General features: G+C 42.6%; 1 protein-coding gene across 1 annotated transcript in view; it reads left to right on the forward strand.

Annotated features, from left to right (window-relative positions):
* The window catches only part of RETREG1 (reticulophagy regulator 1), a 116068-nt gene that overhangs the window by 15663 nt on the left and 82216 nt on the right, over positions 1-18189 (forward strand). The window contains exon 2 of the mRNA XM_036280226.1: positions 15503-15609. Coding sequence (XP_036136119.1) covers positions 15503-15609 — 107 coding nt within the window. The remainder of the gene's footprint in view (positions 1-15502; positions 15610-18189) is intronic.

The following is an 18189-nucleotide window of genomic DNA, read 5'->3' on the forward strand; positions in this document are numbered from 1 at the left end:
TTGTCCTCACCTGAGGACAGTTTTGCATTTATCTTCAGATAGAGCAGGAGGGAGAGAGGCGGGAGAGAGAGAGAGAGAAACATCGATGTAAGAGAGACACATCGACTGGCTGCTACCCACACGACCCCAGCCGGGGCCAGGGACAAACTGCAACCGAGGTACATGCCCCCAGCATGAACCAAACCCGGGACTCTCTGGTCCGCAGGCCGACGCTCTAACTGCTGAGCCAAACCGGCCAGGGCTAGAATACATTTTTAAATATAATCCACTGAAAATGGAAAATATGATATATGATTTAAAAATTGCTATTCTGTTTTTTTTTTTTAATTCACTAGTATTAGTGAACACCATCTTTGATTCATCAAAATGGAAATTGATCATTTCCATTAACATTTTCATTTTTAATAATGTCACTAAATATAGCTGCAAGTTCAGCCCATTTGTGTTTTAGTGCCATGTGTGATTAAGGCCATGAATTCTGTGTATGTGCCAACTTTTAGCTCCGATGTTGCCCATGGGATCTCTGATGTGTATGGAGTTTACTTGGTGCAAACAGGTACATGTCTTAAGGCAAATGAGCCCATGATTGCCATGTGCCTATGGCATCGAAGAGCGTGGCTGGTAGGACCTGGCTGGGTAGCTTAGTTGATTAGAACATTGTTCTGATAAAAGGTTCTGGCTTTGATCCCTGGTCAGGGCACATCTAAGAATCAGCCAATAAATGCATAAATAAGTGGAACAACAAAGCGATGTCTCTCTCTCTCTCTCTCTCTCTCTCTCAAATCAATAAATAAAGATTAGAGCATGGCTGTTTGTAAAAGAACCATTCTTGGGCTACAGTCCCCAGAATGTCAGTGATTATCTTTGCCTTCTGGTTAGAAGAACTCCCAGATGTCTAGAAACAATCCCAGACATATTGTGTATTGTTGTGGCTTTCATCATAAGCATGGCTTCTTAAACTTGAGGGGAGGTACATCTGCTGCCCCTCCTCCAGAGATGAGGACGCACGCGATGGCCAGGGCACCATCGTTTTTGACCTGACCAACCACATCTTTGCAGCAGGGCCTTAGCGTGGGGGCACTTTGGAGTATCAGACTGACTTTCAATAGTTAATGAGAAGCCAGGTCTTTCTTTAAAGAGAAAAAATAATCTAAGCCAAGGTCCAAGGGCCATCCATGTTCTCTAGTTGCTTCTCAAAAGGTCTCTAAAAATTGTATAGAAGATTTTATGCTTTCCCATCCATTATTTTTTTCATTTTGGCAAACTATGACTGTTATGATAGTGTGCGTTGGGGATTTAATGATTAATACTTATGTCAATTACATGCATGATTATTTAATAGCACAAATTGACTCAGTCATTCAACAAATATTGAATGAACAACAATACAAAATGTATTGGCCAAACACACCTACTATTGGCCAGGCAGTGACCTAGCCAAGATAAGTATTATGAAAGGAAAAAACATGACTCTGGGAAAGTAGGGGGGTGTTCTAACTTAATTGCAGTCTGCCAAGGACACTGTTTTCCAACATATGTGGCCACTGAGTGTGACAGTTGTCTACGGGATGATATCTTGACTCACTCTTGTGCCTTTGCCAGGCTTTTGAGTTTTACTTCTCATTACTTCTCATCGGATTGCAATGCAAGCTTATGATGGAAATGTGGATCCCGCTCTATTCTAGGCTCGTAGTCCTTGCTGACTGTCTTTGTGGTTGAATGGAGGAGTTCTCTTTTATTGTTTGTGCTTGATGGCAAATGTTATAAACACAGAAGCTAAGTCGCTCCTTTGGAGAACTCAATGAGAAACTGTCATCTTTTCTTACTACATATTTTTTTTCTTCTAACCCGTGTTGTTTTTCATGGATGCTGCCTGTCTTATTTGGAGAGTTAATATGGCCCTGGATGTCTCAGGTGGAATTATCAGGAGAGACATATGTTTTCCGTTGGAGCTTGGTTAGGGCTGTGCTAAGGGATGGCTTTGTCTTGCTTGTTTAATTAGAGAAAGTCGTTAGGGTTGTTTCTGCCCCTGCGAACTGCCTTGGGAGTACACAGAGGGAAAGGTTGGGACAAACCTGCTGGGTAAAGGCAGCACCTCTAGCACACCCATGTGGGTTTTACAGGTGGTGTGTGGAGGAGGTGGCTTTGTTCCCTCCTGGAACACGTCCAGTCACCCCTCTCTTGACTTCCTGTGTTATAGCTCCTTTATGGCCAACGGTGAAAAGACTGAAGCAAACAAACATCCCCATAGAGTCACTTTTAACAAGTCAGGGTGGTATTGTTGAGATCATGATTGCGGTTCTGGGGCTCTCAGAGGGAACCTGGGTGGTTGTCTGTGACGTTCGCTGTTTCACGTCACCCTTTGCTGTTTCGTTGACCACTGCTTTTCCTATTAAGAAGACATGGAAATGATCCTTGTGTTAGTTTGTTTTCTCTTATTGAGATAAAAAAGGGGGTTCTCATGGTGAAGCATCAAGGTCTTAGCCTGAAGAGATCTTCTCAGAACCCAATTTGTGGCTTTCTTCTTGTGGCAAACCTCAGAATTGAGTAATATATATATTTTTGGTTAATTTTCCCTTTGCCAATTTTTGTATCTATCTGTACTAATTCTGTGGGATTGGGATTTTAGATATTTTAGCTCTCTCCATTGCTTTTTGGACTGAAATATAGTAGAAATAAACACTCATGGAGTCAGGCAAGTATATGCATGTGTGTGTGTGCACGTGTGCACACATGTGCACCGTGTGTGGCTGGGGAGTAGGGTTTTGGAATAGGTGAACTAACTTCTAGCAAGGTGAACCCAGTTAAGTGACTTAATCTTTCTGAGCTTCAGTTTCCGCATTTGTGAAAGGTGGGTGCCTCACAGAATGGCAGTAAGGACTGGGGAGACAGCCACCTTGAGTCTGGCATGCTAGCTGTGAACTCACTCATCTCCCACCCTTGTTAGTCAGGGCAAGTGCGCCAAGTAGGATTGTAATCTCTAGCTTTGAATTCCCCATCCCAGTTGCCTTTCACTGGGACAGTTGCCCAAATGTTGCCACTTGTTCTGCCACTTAAATGTATCTGCGGAAACTACAAAGGCAAGAGTCCACGTACAGCTTTGGGTGTTGTGTGGTTTTTTAAATATTTCGTCACTGAATAAGAAATACAAGTGGGTAATGTGTTTCAAATGTCGAACACGTAAATAGAGTACTGAATTAGTAATTCTGTCATGCCTGGGAGGGCCATGTCTATGAAGGCCAAATTCAAGTGTCCCTTATCAGTGCACTGAAGCTGCACTGCCCAGCAGAGCTGACCCAGGGTCACCCCGTTTATGAACACACCCCTGTAAGAACACAGGTGAACAGCCTCCCCACACGGCATGCCCTTAATATCAGGGCATTTGAAACAAATTAGACAGTTGCTTCTCTGAGTCATGTGATCATTTGGATTTTTGTTAGGGTGATCATCTAATGCCATACAATTTATTGTCCAAACCTAAATACGCTGGGACAAGATATAACTCAGGATATGATGACTTCTCTGAACTGAATAACCTGTTCTAATCTACATAGTGTGTTCACATATTTCAGCATTGGTCTCTGTTCGCTGCGTGGAGCAGCCTGAGAAAACGTCTGCCTTTGTAGCCGGGGGTTGGGAGGAGACAGCCTGGGTCCTGAGCTCTGTGAAGCTGACGGCCAACTGCAGGGCTCACTAACCTTGACACAGAGGGAGACCTGGAGCTGACAGTTCAGTCCAGACACTTGTGTAAAAGCTCCAGTCCTTGTTCTGGAGCCTCATGGTCTCAGGTTGGGAGCGGGGAAGTCTGGGCTGTGGGAAACCTTGTTACTGAGCCCGGGATCTGGACGGGGAATAGGGAGTCCAGGAGGCCCATGTGTGTGTGGCTGTGGTCTTGGACAGTGGGTAAGTAGGGTATGATCAAGAGTCATTCGCCTGGAAAGAGATTGCCTGGAGCTCTGAAGGCAGAGCCCTGGCAGGGCTTCCTGTGAGGAGGGGAGGAAGGGGAACAGGGTAGGGATGAGCTGGAGAACCAGCCACCCACAGGTGGAGCTGGACCCACAGGACCAAGGTGGAGCTGATACCACCTGAGGGCACAAGGGCTGGAGTCCCGTTCCTTCCATCTCAGGTTTTCAGAATGAAAGGGGTGGAGAAGCCCGAGGGTTGTCTACAGCTGTGGCAATGCTGGCAGTTTGGAACGGCACGGGAGCTGAATTCGTTTTCGATTCCCTGGACAGGGCCAGATACATAGAACTCATCAGTGTGTCTGACCTCCCCACCCCACCCCTTTGCAGAGCTGTTCTTCGAAACCTCTCAGCACCTGCCACTGTCTTGCACCCAACATATGCATGTGTTTATTTATGAAGGAAGAGACCCCACAGTACAGCTTGACATGTGGATCAGTCACAGGCAGGCTGTAGGCTTACCATTTATAGACTCAGAGTGTTTGACTGGAAACGGCCTGAGAGAGCTTTTTTTTTTTTTTTTTATCCTCACCCGAGGATATTTTTCCATTTTTTGTACAGACAGAATGGGAGGGAGAGAGAGGAAGGGAGAGAGAGAGAGAAACATCAACGTGAAGGGACACATCGAGTGGCTGCCACCCGCACGACCAACCAGGGCCGGGGACAAACTGCAACCGAGGTACGTGCCCTTAGCAGGAACCGAACGCGGGTCTCTCCAGACCGCAGGCCGACGCTCTAACCGCTGAGCCAAACTGGCCAGGGCCTGAGAGAGCTTTGAAGCCCAGCGTCTGTAAAGCTGGCTGAGAACATGCAGATTCCTGCACCTCGCCCTGAGGATGCTGATCCCTCAGGTCCAGAGAGAGACCCAGGAATCTGTATTTTTGAAAATGCCCCCAAGTAACTGATGGTCAGCTGTCTGGGGAAGGTCTTACCTAGTCAGTGCCCCACTTTACAGATGAAAACACCGAGATGCAGAGAGGATGTGGAGGTTTGTCACTGACTGGGCTGGCCTCTCTGCATGGCTGTGATTCAGCTGAAATTCAAACTATGGCAGGGGCCGGGCCACTGGGCAGACACAGTATATTTTATTGCCATTTGCATAAAAACCCAAATAAACCAACTGGGCTGCTCATGACAACGGCTTCCAGACCTTCACATATTTCTTTCTTTTTTCCCTCTGTGCTCCTGGGTTTTGCTGTGCCCTCTTTTTCTCCTTCATCCCTCTTACCCTCCTGCTACATACAATGTATGGCTTTGATCAGATCTCTTCTTTCTTCTGGTTCCTTTCTATGAGTGAATCTGGTAGTTAATATTTATCTTACTGGTAACCCAGCTGGAGTGGGCTGCAGAGGTTGACTCTCGCTCCTGGCTTGGAAGGCCCCTTCTCCTGAGCTGCGGTGACCAGCCCGGATAGGAGGCCCGAGGCACTGTGGATGGGCAGATCCGATACCCTAGGTGGAGCTGAGGAAGCACTGCACTCTCCTGATGCTCCTAACTTGATTTGCCTCGGCTTCTCTCATAATTCCAGTGCAGAGCAGGAATGGAGCAGACTGATTTCCCTTTCCCTTGACCTCAGATGGACTTGATTTCACTCCATCGGTGCCCCTGGCTTCTTCCACGCTCTGGGCTCAAGGAGGCAGACTCCCCTCTGCTCCACCCCCTGTCCTGTGGGTTCTCTGCCGTGCCTCGCTGAGCTGGGCACATTCCCTGAACTCACTGGATTTCCACCACCGGTTTCCACCAGGGCCGTCCTGTCTCCCCCTCACGTCAGTGGACACTTCCTGGTGGCTCTACCCAGTGTTTCCCTGCCTCTGGGTGTCTTCCAGAATGTCTCATCTCACTGTAGAAGGGACCTCATGTCTATAATTTTTTTCTCTATATTTCTCTCTTGCCTCTGATTTACTTTTTTGGTCATCATAACTAAAGAAGTACTTCTCTAGAAAATGAAAGGCTTCTGAGTTTTATCTCCCATTTGTAATTAATCGAGTCATTACTTTTTCTTGCTCCATTGTGATTACCCTTTCATTTCCAAAATTTTAAAGCTGTATTTTTGTTGATTTTTACAAAATATAATCCCCTTTCCCCCAATATACACATATGTTTAAAATGGTCTGCAATTTGGGTGCATTTTACAATTCAGAGGGTCGAAATTTATTTGGCAGCCCCCCCAGTGGTGCATAATTGAGTCTCACGTGGCATCTTCAGATGCTGTTTTTGCAGGATCTGTATAACAGGCCCGGGAACAGTAAAGCCAGCTTCACGACTGGCAGCAATCTCAGTCAAGATTGAGAATTTTGCGACAGTAAGATGGACAGTTACGGTGTGCTGAACTATGAAGAAAATAGGGTATTTTTCAGGAAAACTTGATGATCTGGACTTTGGATAATGTTGGATAAATCATTATGTCTCATGAGGCCCTTCTCTATGATGAGAGCCAGTGTAATAGTAAGTAATGCCAACTACAGAAAGGACTCTACCTAGGTGAGGTCTATGACTGCGTATAGATCAGTAAAGGAAAACAAAATCTCACATTTAAATCTATATTTTGAAATATGTACAAAGTAAATACTACAGATTAATTTCCATCAGAACTATGAAGGGTTCTGGTGCTTTTGTCCATAGATTTTCTTTCTCTGAAAACAAAAACATGTACATTTTAGCTGTTGACACCATTCATTTCAGAGTACAAAGTGGGTTATGCTTTACCCAGAAATAGGGCAAGGCTTTGTTTTGTTCTTTTCTTTATTGATTTTTAGCGAGAGAGGAAGGGAGAGGGAGAGAGAGAACATCGATTGCCCACCTCCTGCATGGCCCCCCCTGGGGATCGGGCCCACAACCTGGGCATGTGCCCCGACTGGGAATTGAACCAGCGACCTCTTGGTGCATGGGACGATGCTCAACCACTGAGCCCCACAGGCCAGATGAGGTTAGTAAGGTTTTTACACCTGGACACACTCCTTTTCATCCATTACCAAAGAGGTTTGTTTTCTAGTTTATTTTTGTGAACTATCCTTTTCTTTGCTTTGCTTTATAAAAAAATGTGGATTCTGTTGAAACATTTAATTTGTCAGTGCAGAACTTGTTGTGAAGTAATGGAAAATTTAGTTAGGTTTTCCTTGTCAAATGGATACATAAATTTAAAAATGTTTTAGAGATTTGTATGTAGCCGCTGAGTCATCCCGCAGCAGGTCCCTGTGGTACCTTCACCCCCTTTTTCGTCATGTACATTGTCCCCCAGTGTCTGTCCCAGCGCTCTGGGCAGCCTGGCCACTGCGCTGTAACCTCCTCCACCGCTGAGGCTGAGCAGGCGTTCCCCGGGCGCACGCACACACGAGTGCTCAGAATCAATAAAGGGCAAGGAAGAGCGAATGGTCCTGCACAGAAAGCCAAGATGATGGATTGCCCGAGAGTAACTAGTTACCAGCCTGTCCTTTTCCTTTCTGGGCCTCTGTCTGGGGTCATTGGCCAACTTGCATGTATGTGTCTCATGAACAGTGAACACAGACTCATTTGATGTTAGTCAAAACCCATGATTTGATAGGAAAATTTTCTACTAAAAATCATGGTGCATTCCAAAATGGACATAATTTGAGGATTCCCCAGCCTCTTCAATTTTTTTTTTTTTTACCTTTGTAGAGGGTTGACCCTTATAGTCTTTTAGGCTTTCTCTGGATCTTTACCTGTTTTCCATATACTATCCTTTGTTTCTGAATGTACGGATTGAGTCTTAGTTTTTAGCTAATCTAATAACAGAGCAGAGACTTGTCCAATAGATCATCCCAACAATACCAAGTGGGCTGTGGCAGTTGGCTAATTGAAAACCAATAAAATTCAAAATAATGTAGCCTAACCAGAGAATGAAAGAGAAGGAAGTGAAGAAGAAATAAAAAGCAATAGGAAAAGAGCAAATAGACAAATTTATCTAATATATACCTGAATAAAAAATGATGCCCTACAAGCATGTTTAGATATCATGTGGGCTGATGCTCCAGCTACTGAGCCAAACTGGCCAGGGCAAATAAGTGTTCTTATATACATGTAATTTTATATACAGTTGGCCCTCCAAATCTGCGAGTTCTGCACCTGTAGATTCAACCAACTACGAATGGAAATATTTAGGGGAAAATGCTATGTTGTTGTTGATGTGTTGTACAAAGCCCATCAATCTACAGGAAGATTGACGTGTTGCTATGTAGTAGGGTTAATGATCGCCTCTGTACTGAATATGTACATACTTTTCTTTCTTACTACCTAAACAATACAGTGTAACAAGTATTTACATTGCATTTATATTGTTTTAGGTATTATAAGTAATCTAGAGATGATTTAGAGTATCAGGAGAATGTATATAGGTTACATGCAAATATGTCATTTTGTTTAAGAGACTTGAGCATCTGTGGATTTTGGTATCTGCAGGGGTCCAAGAACTAATCTTCCATGGATACCAAGGGATGACTGTATTTATAAAATTCATATTTATATATAATTCTATGTATTTATATGTAGCATATAATTGTCACTTGTAACGATTGCCTATTATGGTATGTATATGTATATTGTAGTTGTCATATATAATGTTTGCCAATCTTGGTTTCCAAAATCTGGACTATAGTCAGATAAATTTATATCTTACTCCAGCTAAAACAAGTACATGTAACTATTTTAGTAAACAGAAATTATATTTTTATTTAAAAAGTCATAATAGTTTTTTTATTTGTTTGACCACTTGGAGCCTGGCCAGAGGAGGTGTGGGACACCTCTGGAAGAAAGAGGTGAAGGGACCGGGATGTCTGTCCTGAATAAGACAAAACTTCAAGGAGGCCTGAACATATCCCCCAGTTTCTGCAACCCTCATAGTGACTGCGTGGTGTCTTTGAGGAGGGCTCCTGGAATCTCTTAAATCATCTTGGCACACCCAAGTAGTCACACTTCTGCAAGTTGGTGACAGCCCTTCCAACTATTTTCATGTGATCACAAGCAGACCAAGAGGCAGGGACTTGTGAGTGAGAGATATTTAGCAGAATGGTAAGATAGCTAGCTTAGAGCCACGTCATCTGGGTTCACATCCTGGTCCCACCTCTCCCTGGTCTTGGGGTCTTGGGCAAGTTTCCTGGCCTCTCTTTGCTCCTCTGTAAAATGGGGATAATTATTATAAGGATTAAATGAATGAACCCATATGAAGTTCTTAGAACAGTGCTGGCAGGCACCAAACATCAGCTTATTTTTTTCAGCCACAGTTTGTCTCTGGGAGGCAAAGTTCAAGGGCAAGTTTTCTCTTATGTTCTAGCCTCCTTGCACTCATGCAGTTCTTTTTGCTTATGCTGTTCCCCAGCCTGTAATGCATTTGTCTCTTTCCACCTGGCAAAGTCTAACATGTCTGGGAAGTGAAAGCTTGAACATCACCTTCTCTCGTGCATTTTCTCTGACTTCCTTGTTCACTCATCAGCTCTCTTCCCTGCTCCCACTGCATTTTGAATAATACTGGGGTTAAACACAGTTGTTTACTTGTCTGCTTCCGGCTCTGGCTCTGCTGGGCAGGCTGGGATCTGTCATTGGTATGTTCCCTGCAGCTAGTCCAGCCTCTAACTGACACTCGTCATGGGATGGAAGCAGAATTTCCCCTTTCCCTAGTAACAGTAGGATACTGCAGGACATTTGGATGCTGCAAGAAAGGCTGAGCTTCCTGACTGAAGTGTATTTCATTAGAGGTGGGTGATGCTGAGCGAGGGATTCATGGATCAGATGAATGTAGCCTTTCTCTTGAGTGGTGCTGCCGAAGGCCAGCGGCAGATCAGCGGGGGCGGGCAGACAGGGATTGGATGTCCTTATAAGACTGTTTTCACATAAAGAAAAGATTGTTTGAAAACAACTTTACTTTAAAAAAATAAATTATGATTTAGTAAGGCCATACATGCAAAACCCTCATTTTTCTCTGAGTTTTCAATTTCACCTAACATAATCTATTTTGTTTTATTAAACTCTAGCAGGTTTTAACAACCATTTCCAAAATAGCCTCTGATGGGTGATTGGTCTCATTAAAAAGTTTTGTCATGCTCCTTTAAACATTTTAGGTGAATGTGTAAATTTTATGTTTTTTCTGTCCCCTTGAAGTAGATCATTATCAAAGATTACGAAGATGGTACCAAAGGGGCTCAGGAGCCAACCTGAATAAGCCCCACCAGCTAAGAAGGGACACTCACGGGTCAGTAGGTACAAGACTATAGCAGACTGCAGCACATCGGATATGTTAATAATAACACTAAGCCCCAAAAGGAATGAAGAAAAACAACTCTGTAACCTTTAGAGGATACTAAGGAACTGCGCCATTATCTTGAAAGCTGATAAATAAAGAGAAAGAATAAAGTATTGATCCTGCCTCTGCTGAGATCATCTCTCCCAGTAATCAAACATTGATGAGGGGAGGATTCTCTGTGTAGATGTGATCCAGCCAGCACCTAAGCAGGAATGAAGGCTGGCACCCTGTGTCTCCCAAGGACTCAGTAGCCATCATCAGTGGCTGCTAATATCTCAAAAATATAAATACCAGACACCCAGACAGTATGTTCCTCCTGATGGAAATACACACCACCACCTGATGTCGTTTGTTTACAGAAAAGAAGTTGAATCTAAATCTGGTCAAGACTCTAGTTTTTACAGTCTGCAGAGGACAGAGGAAAATATTAAACTGAATCACAAGGATACGGTGAACGATTCTTAGACTCTGGAAAACTTTACTGGATAAATGAGTCTGTTTCTTCCACTAATATAGTCAAGCAAAAAAAAAAAAAAAAATAGAGAGATGGCAGGAGACCTGTAAATTACGGGAAACTTAAAACACACATCAAACAAGTACAGTGTATGGCTTTTTCAGATCCTGTTTCAAACAGTGTTTCTGTGTGTGGTGTGTGCGTGCGTGTGTGTGTACATGCACGTGCAAAAATGATGAGGAACTGTGCTCACAGATTATCTGATGACATTTAAGAGTTTAAATAATTTTTTTAAGGTATGATAGTAGTGTTGTTAGGGTAAGAAGTTCCTTTTTGAATATAAATGGCTATATTTGCAAATTAAATTATATGATGTTTGGGATTTGCTTCAAATAATCTTCGGGTGGGGATGAGCTTAGTGGGTGGGCAAACAAGATTGCCATTAATGGAGCATTGTTAGGCCTGGTTTATTATGCCTTGGTCTCTTTTTGTATATGTTTGAAATTTACCAAAGGAGAAGTTTTTAAAACATGACTTTGTCTAACAGCCCAAGCCCTCCCAGTATTAGGCAATTCCTATAGAAAATGAATAAATTAAACTCAGAGTTCCTAAGATTTTAATTTTAAATCACAAATCTAAATTATACAACTACATATTTTAAATTGGAGCCATGAGATGAATCATCTTAGTCAGTATAAATAATTAAAATACCAAATATGTGCAGGTTTTTCTAAATACAAATTATTATGTTCATTATATTCCACAAATAAGTGAGATAGAGTAGACCCAGAGACATGGAAGTAGGGTACAGACTAACAACCCTCAGAAGAGGGGGTGGTGGGGGGAGGGAAGAGATAAACCACAGAACTTATATGCATGTAAGCATGACCAATGAACATGGACAACAAAGCTGGGTACGGGTTGGGGGGGATGGGGAGGAGGGTGTCAATGGGGAAAAAAAGGAGAAACATGTAACAAAAATAAGTTAATAAAAAATTTAAAATAAATAAATACAAATTATTAATATTTGGGGTTTATTTTTAAAAAATGTCCTTTTAAAAAATAAATTTATTTTTGTTACAGATGTTTTTCCTTTTCCCCCATTGACACCCTCCTCCCTGTCCTGCCCACCCCCCAGCATTATTGTCTATGTCCTTGTTTACGCATACATGCGTATAAGTTCTGTGGTTTATCTCTTCCCTCCCCCCACATCCACCTCTTCTGAGGATTGTCAGTCTGCACCCTACATCCATGTCTCTGGGTCTATTTTGTTCTTCAGCTTGTTTTGTTCATTATATTCCACGGATAAATGAGATCATGTGATATTTGTCTTTCTCTGATTGGCTTGTTTCATGTAGGATAATACTCTCCAGGTCCTTCCATGTTGTCTCAAAGGATAAGAGATCTTTCTTTCTTATAGTTGTATAGTATTCCATTGTGAATATGTACCATATTGTTTTCCATAGTGGCTGCACCAGTCTGCATTCCCACCAGCAGTGTACTAGAGTCCCCTTTTCTCCACACCCTCGCCAGAACTTGTTGTTTCATGATTTGCTGATGGTAACCATTCTGGCAGTGTGAGGTGATACCTCATAGTTGTTTTACATTTTTCAAAAATTTATATACTTAAATCTTGGGGTTTAAAGACACTCACATACTAAGGAAACACATATGTGATCCCATGCAATTTTGGCATGCCATCCAAACCAGTTGTTGGGGTTGTCTCTTCTCATCTGGCTGAGGATTCTTTTTTTAAATATTTTTAATTGAGTTTTTAGAGAGAGAGGAAGGGAGAAAGAGATAGAAACATCAATGAAAGAGAGAGACATCAATCAGCTGCCTCCTGCACGCCCCCTACTGGGGATCGAGCCCACAACCCAGGCATGTGCCTTGACTGGAAATTGAACCAGGACCTCTCAGTCCATGGGACGACACTCAATCCACTGAGCCACACCGGCCAGGCTGGCTGAGGATTGTTAATGACCAGTGAGACCCTTGGCCAAGATGCCAACTGGACCCTTGCCCAGGACACACAAGGGCATCCCCAGTGCTCTTTGGAGTTGCCATGGCAATGCTCTTCAAGTTGGGTCTTCTGGAAGCCAGGGCTGTGGGTTAGAGTCTTGTCATTACATAAGTTTTCTGTTCCTGGGAGACTGTAACTTCCACTAAGAGAATAACTAATGACCTTCACTGCTTCAGTGGGTTTCACATTTCTTTGATTTTTAAAAAAGATATTTAAATTGCTTCCTGGCTAGCTCCAAAGACCTTTACATTTGAGGAAACTTACTCTCTCAGGACTTTGCCTGACTCTACAAAAAAGGCCATTCCAGTGAAACACACTAAGCAAACATTTGAAGATTCCCTCTGATGCAGAAACGGGGAGTGACGACTCACTTGTGTGTCCTGAGTCACTTTAGTGAGTCATAGCCAGCATTAAAAAATATAATAGAATCGACTGGAAAGTATCAGGTGGCATTACAGATTGTAAGGATAAATATTATTTTTTGAAACTTTGATTTTATTTGTATATATTTAAATGCAATTGAATTTCTTACTGTGGGTCACCATCAAAACTTTTGAAAACTGCCTTCAGTATGAGTTGGAAAATGCAAAAAGAGCCAGGCACACAGGCAATAGCAAGAATTAATTATAAACTGATAGGGAGGAGATAGGCCAAAAAGAAAATAAACACGGAAAACAACCTTGATTAAAACAAACATCAGATCTAAAAAAAATAGAGTAAATGGTAGTCGCTTAGTGGAGGAAAAAGTATTACTACTAAGGACTCAGGTACTGGCATTATGGGTTATGTTTTTATGTCTCCTCCTTCCCTCTGTACTCTTGTTCACCATTATCTCCCCTTTGGTAGCACAGTGCCTGGCCCAGTGTAGGCATCCATAAATAAACATTTATTTAATATAAATATGAGTAGTTAGATCACCTGTTTCAGAGGATCTAGAGGAAGAGCCTGGGGTCTAGGAATCCGTATTTTAACAAAGTTTTCAGGCAGTCAACCTAGCAGCAGTTGCAGGCCAATATTTAAGAAGCATTGACCTGTTCTACCCACTCATTTTTTTGGCCTAAGTTGTCCACACAGTTAACATTAGAACCAAAGTTAGAACTTGGGTTACTCACCTTCTGGCAAAGGGCTTTACCCACAATTTCACCAGTGTCTCATGTTGATTACTTCTTACCTTCTGGTAAATGCCTTGGACTTCATGCTTCTTCCCTCTTTTACCTCATGCTTTCTGCTGCTTCCACTCATTTTCCTATATTACCCATCATTTCATTTTCCTACTCTACATCTTAGGCTTTCTCTCTACTGCTGGTATTAAGACCAAATGCTGTAACATACCATTCAAGAACCTGCCACAGTCTGGCCCCAGCCTGTCTTCTTCCTGTGACCTTCTCTCAACTCCCTGTCATCTTGCTCCTTCTGCTGGGGCCGCTCCAAGACACCTGGCCTGCCCTGGGCCTACCTCACCCTTCCCTGACCCTGATATTCTGTTCACGTATATCCTCCTATTGGAACAGCCCTGTTTTCCTCTGAATTACATTCATCCTCTCAAAGTTTAAGTGCCACTTCTAGAAAAATTTCCCTGGCTTAATTAATTGTTTCTTGTTGCTTCCCTTTGCTCTTTGTTTATGTTCTGTTATAGCACTCAAGACTCATCGTGTTGTACCTTGTTAGCTCAGTCTGTGTTACTCTCTCTTTTGAGAAAGTACATGTCCAGACAGCAGTATTCATATGTACTTTAATTCTCTATAGTCTCTACAGTGCCTTGCAATTAGCATTAAATAATGCATTGGTAAAGTTAATTTTTCTATGAATTATGATTACATCAAAGTTAATATTATTGGCAGCTTAGCCAATTAACGAATGTAAAATGTACTTCAGCCTCTATAGGAGGTCTCAGAGCTCCTTGTGACTTTGCCATTCCATTCTTTTATAAGCCCAATTAAAAAAAAAAAAGTACTGTAGGATTTATGTGCTGTTCATGCTAAATGATTCTTTGTTTTGCTCTGGAGAGGAGGAAGGCAGATCACAAAAGGGTAGTGATCTTAAAGAGAAAGGGTTAGCAAATTGGGTCCTTACTAACTGCTGTTTGTAAGAGGTTGGTGGTGGTGGGGTGTAGTAGTTAAAGAAATGAATATGGCATAAAAGAAAAACGGAGGACAGAGCATCTACTGTAGTTTCTCTGTTTGTATTAAAAACCCTGCAGCTCTGCCTTTGCGGCCCATCATACTTCTGTTTCAGGTCAGTTCCATGCTCCATCTGTTAGCAGAGCGGTGTCTGGGCCCTACCCAAGACAGTGGATCCTCTGCCCAGCTCAGAGCGTAGAGTAGAAAGCCTAGCACAAAAGTACACATCGCTCAAGCACTTTTATTTTGCTGACGTTGATGCCTATTAAATAACTTTTATATGATCACATTGGGGTGATTTGAAAAGTGAAATCACTGTTGGAATATGTGTTTTTGTTTTTTTTTTATCCTCACCCGAGGACATTTTTCGATATTTTGTTCAGATAGAGTGGGAGGGAGAGAGAGAGAGAGAGAGAGAGAAACATCAATGTGAAAGGGACACATCAAGTGGTCGCCACCCACACGACCCAACCAGGGCCAGGGACAAACTGCAACCGAGGTACGTGCCCTTAGCGGGAACTGAACCCGGGTCTCTCCAGACCGCAGGCGGACGCTCTAACCGCTGAGCCAGACCGGCCCGGGCGGAATATGTTTTATTGTTTGTTTCTGTGGCATAAACTAAAGCTAAACCTAATTAAAAATAATAACAAAATCCTCCAGCTGAAATGGTTTGTCTATTTTTGCCAACAGGTTCCTCGCATTGACTCCATGGAGAGTGTATCACCTGATTGCCGTCATGATACTTGGGCGTGTTATTATGCAAATAATAAAGGATATGGTTTTGTCTAGAAAGAGAGGTAAGAAAACTCAGAATTCATTATTGTGGCATTTGCTTTTCTAGAGCCTGACTGTGTGGTCTTTGTGTTGGCATATGAACCAAGAAGTCCTTTGAAAAGGAGCAGAATGTCAGGTGACACAGGCATTGGCTTTGCTGTTCTTAATGTTGATTAAATATTCATTTGTTAAACATTTATTTAATATGTATTATTTATCTAACTGATGTTGTCCCCAGTCATAGCTACTACTCGAGGGCAAAAGGTTTGTATCTGCTGCTTTCTCCTTTAGCTCCGAACACTATGATTTTAAATTCCATTTTGATATTTCAGTAGGTTACAGGGAGGATAGCAGGTAAATATTTATCACATCCTACACGATGAAAATGGGCCTTCAGAAAAGACTGGTTTATATAAATTTTTTTTATACCTCAAAATGAACAAAAATAATTCAAGGCTTAAAAACAATTAAGTAATGGTTAAATTAAAAAAAAAAAATTAGCTGATGAAGAAAAATGAACTAATTTTAAACATGAAGTTGGAAATGGAGTACTTTGCCCAGCTGGTATGGTGCAGTTGGTTGAGCAGCGTTCCATGTGCCAGGAGGTTGTGGTTCGATTCTGGACTCCATCCCCAGTAGGCATCGTGCAGGAGGCGGTTGACCAATGTCTCTCCTCTCTTTCCCTCCTTCCCTCCCTCCTTCCCTCCCTGAAACCAATAAAACCATTTTTTTTTAAAAGTGAGAATTTAAATTAATTTTAAACTTTTCTGAAGGTGTTTTATGACTAATTTATCTATATTATAAATTAAGTCAGGCTTTTCCATGCTCACAGGGTCCTCTTCTACCAGGTTTTGAGCTTATTTTGCAAATGGGCAAAAATCCCTCCTTGGAATAATTGAGCCCGTGAACCTAAAAGTGGTGAGATTGATTTGAATAAAAATGGCTAAGAGAAGGTTACAATAAGGCATTAGATTTCACTAAATGTAATCCCAAATGGAGGGATAATTTTGGTTGGGGTCCACATGATGGATACATATAAGACCTGCCGAGAGTTCTAGCCCAACAGGGGCACCAGGGCCTCTTTGTAGAGGGTACCCTTCTCCTGATGCCAACTCTGAGACCAGGGCCATAAGCTATTACATACTTACCATCATGATGTTCTGAAGTGGACTTCAATCCGGTGTATATTTTAAGTCTTTATAGTTCTTAAACTAAAATTTCTTCATTCCAAACAGTGAACAAATTTGGTTTTGTCCAGTCATTACTTTTCATGATCTATAGATTTAGATGATATTCTGGTATGCATTCTTCTTCTCTCCTTCTCTCCTCCTCCTCTCTCCTTCCCTAACCCCCTCTTCTGTTTCAGAGAACAGACTCCTAACTGCTAACCTCACAGGCACCTGCCCTGATGGTCTCTGTTTGCCCGAGATGTGTGAAGGCCACCCCGAGGTGGAGCATCTCAGTGCTGTAGGATGTTGTACCGGGGTTCGGTGGGATCAGTGCTTGGCGATCCCCATGTCTGCCTTGATTCATAACTGGTAGAGGAGAGCCTGCTTTTCTCAACTAGTCTTTGTAACAGTTTCACCCTCCAGAGCCTCCCTAATGGAAATCTTAATAGAAATAGCCACTGACAAATTGTATCTAGTCATTTTAGCTCAGTAGCGGAAGTCGACTCACAGAGCAAGCTGAGCGTCTCTGTATTTTCAGTGGTCCTAGCACAAGTTACACAGAATGGATGGATGTGGAAGGCCAAGGATAAAGCTGAAAGACTTCCTAACTGTCCCTTTCTCACTCTCGGCCCCCTACACAGAGATCATTTTTAGCACTGACTCATTGGTTTGCTATTCTTGCAGATATGGAACGTCCATATTCACAAATTGCAAGGAACCCCTGCATTGCAAAGATTCAGTCCTTTAAAAAAAGTATCGTGGTAGAGTTGAGAGACTTCTAGCCTAATGGGTCTCTAGTTCTTGAGCTGACTCACTCCATTTCTTGCCAGTGGAGAGAACCCAGTCATAGGCTGCATTCATGTCCTTTGGCTGCTATAAGAACTTACCACAAACTTGGTGGTTCCAAACAACAGAAATTTCTTCTCTCATGGTTCTGGAGGACAGTAGTCCAAAATCAGTATCATGGGGCCAAGTCAAGGTGTCAACAAGGGCTGTGGTCTCTCTAGAAGCTTTGGGGAAGGATCTGACTTCTCCCTTGTCTAGCTGGCTTGTAGCCGCATCACTCCAGTCTCTGCCTTCATGGTCACCGTACCTTCTCCTGTCTGTGTCAAATCTCCCTCTGACATCCTCTTTCAAGGACACTTAAGACTGTATCTGGGGCCTATCTGGATGATCCAGGATAATCTCCATTGCGTGACCCTCAGCTTAATTACATCTAATAGATCCCTTTGTCCACAAAGTCATATTTTACAGGTTCCAGGGATTAAAACCTGAGGTCTTCGGGAACTATTATTCAGCTACTACCTCTTTATCTTGTGAAATGGGAGAAACCAACCTATACTCCAGGGCTGTGTAAGGGTTGAAGGGTTGAGTAAGAGGGCGAAAGAGAAGTGCCTTGGGCACAGGAAGAGTCGGACAGCATGGGGTTTGTCC

Source organism: Molossus molossus, unplaced genomic scaffold (genome assembly GCF_014108415.1).
Source record: "Molossus molossus isolate mMolMol1 unplaced genomic scaffold, mMolMol1.p scaffold_m16_p_3, whole genome shotgun sequence".
Taxonomy (NCBI): Eukaryota; Metazoa; Chordata; class Mammalia; order Chiroptera; family Molossidae; genus Molossus; species Molossus molossus.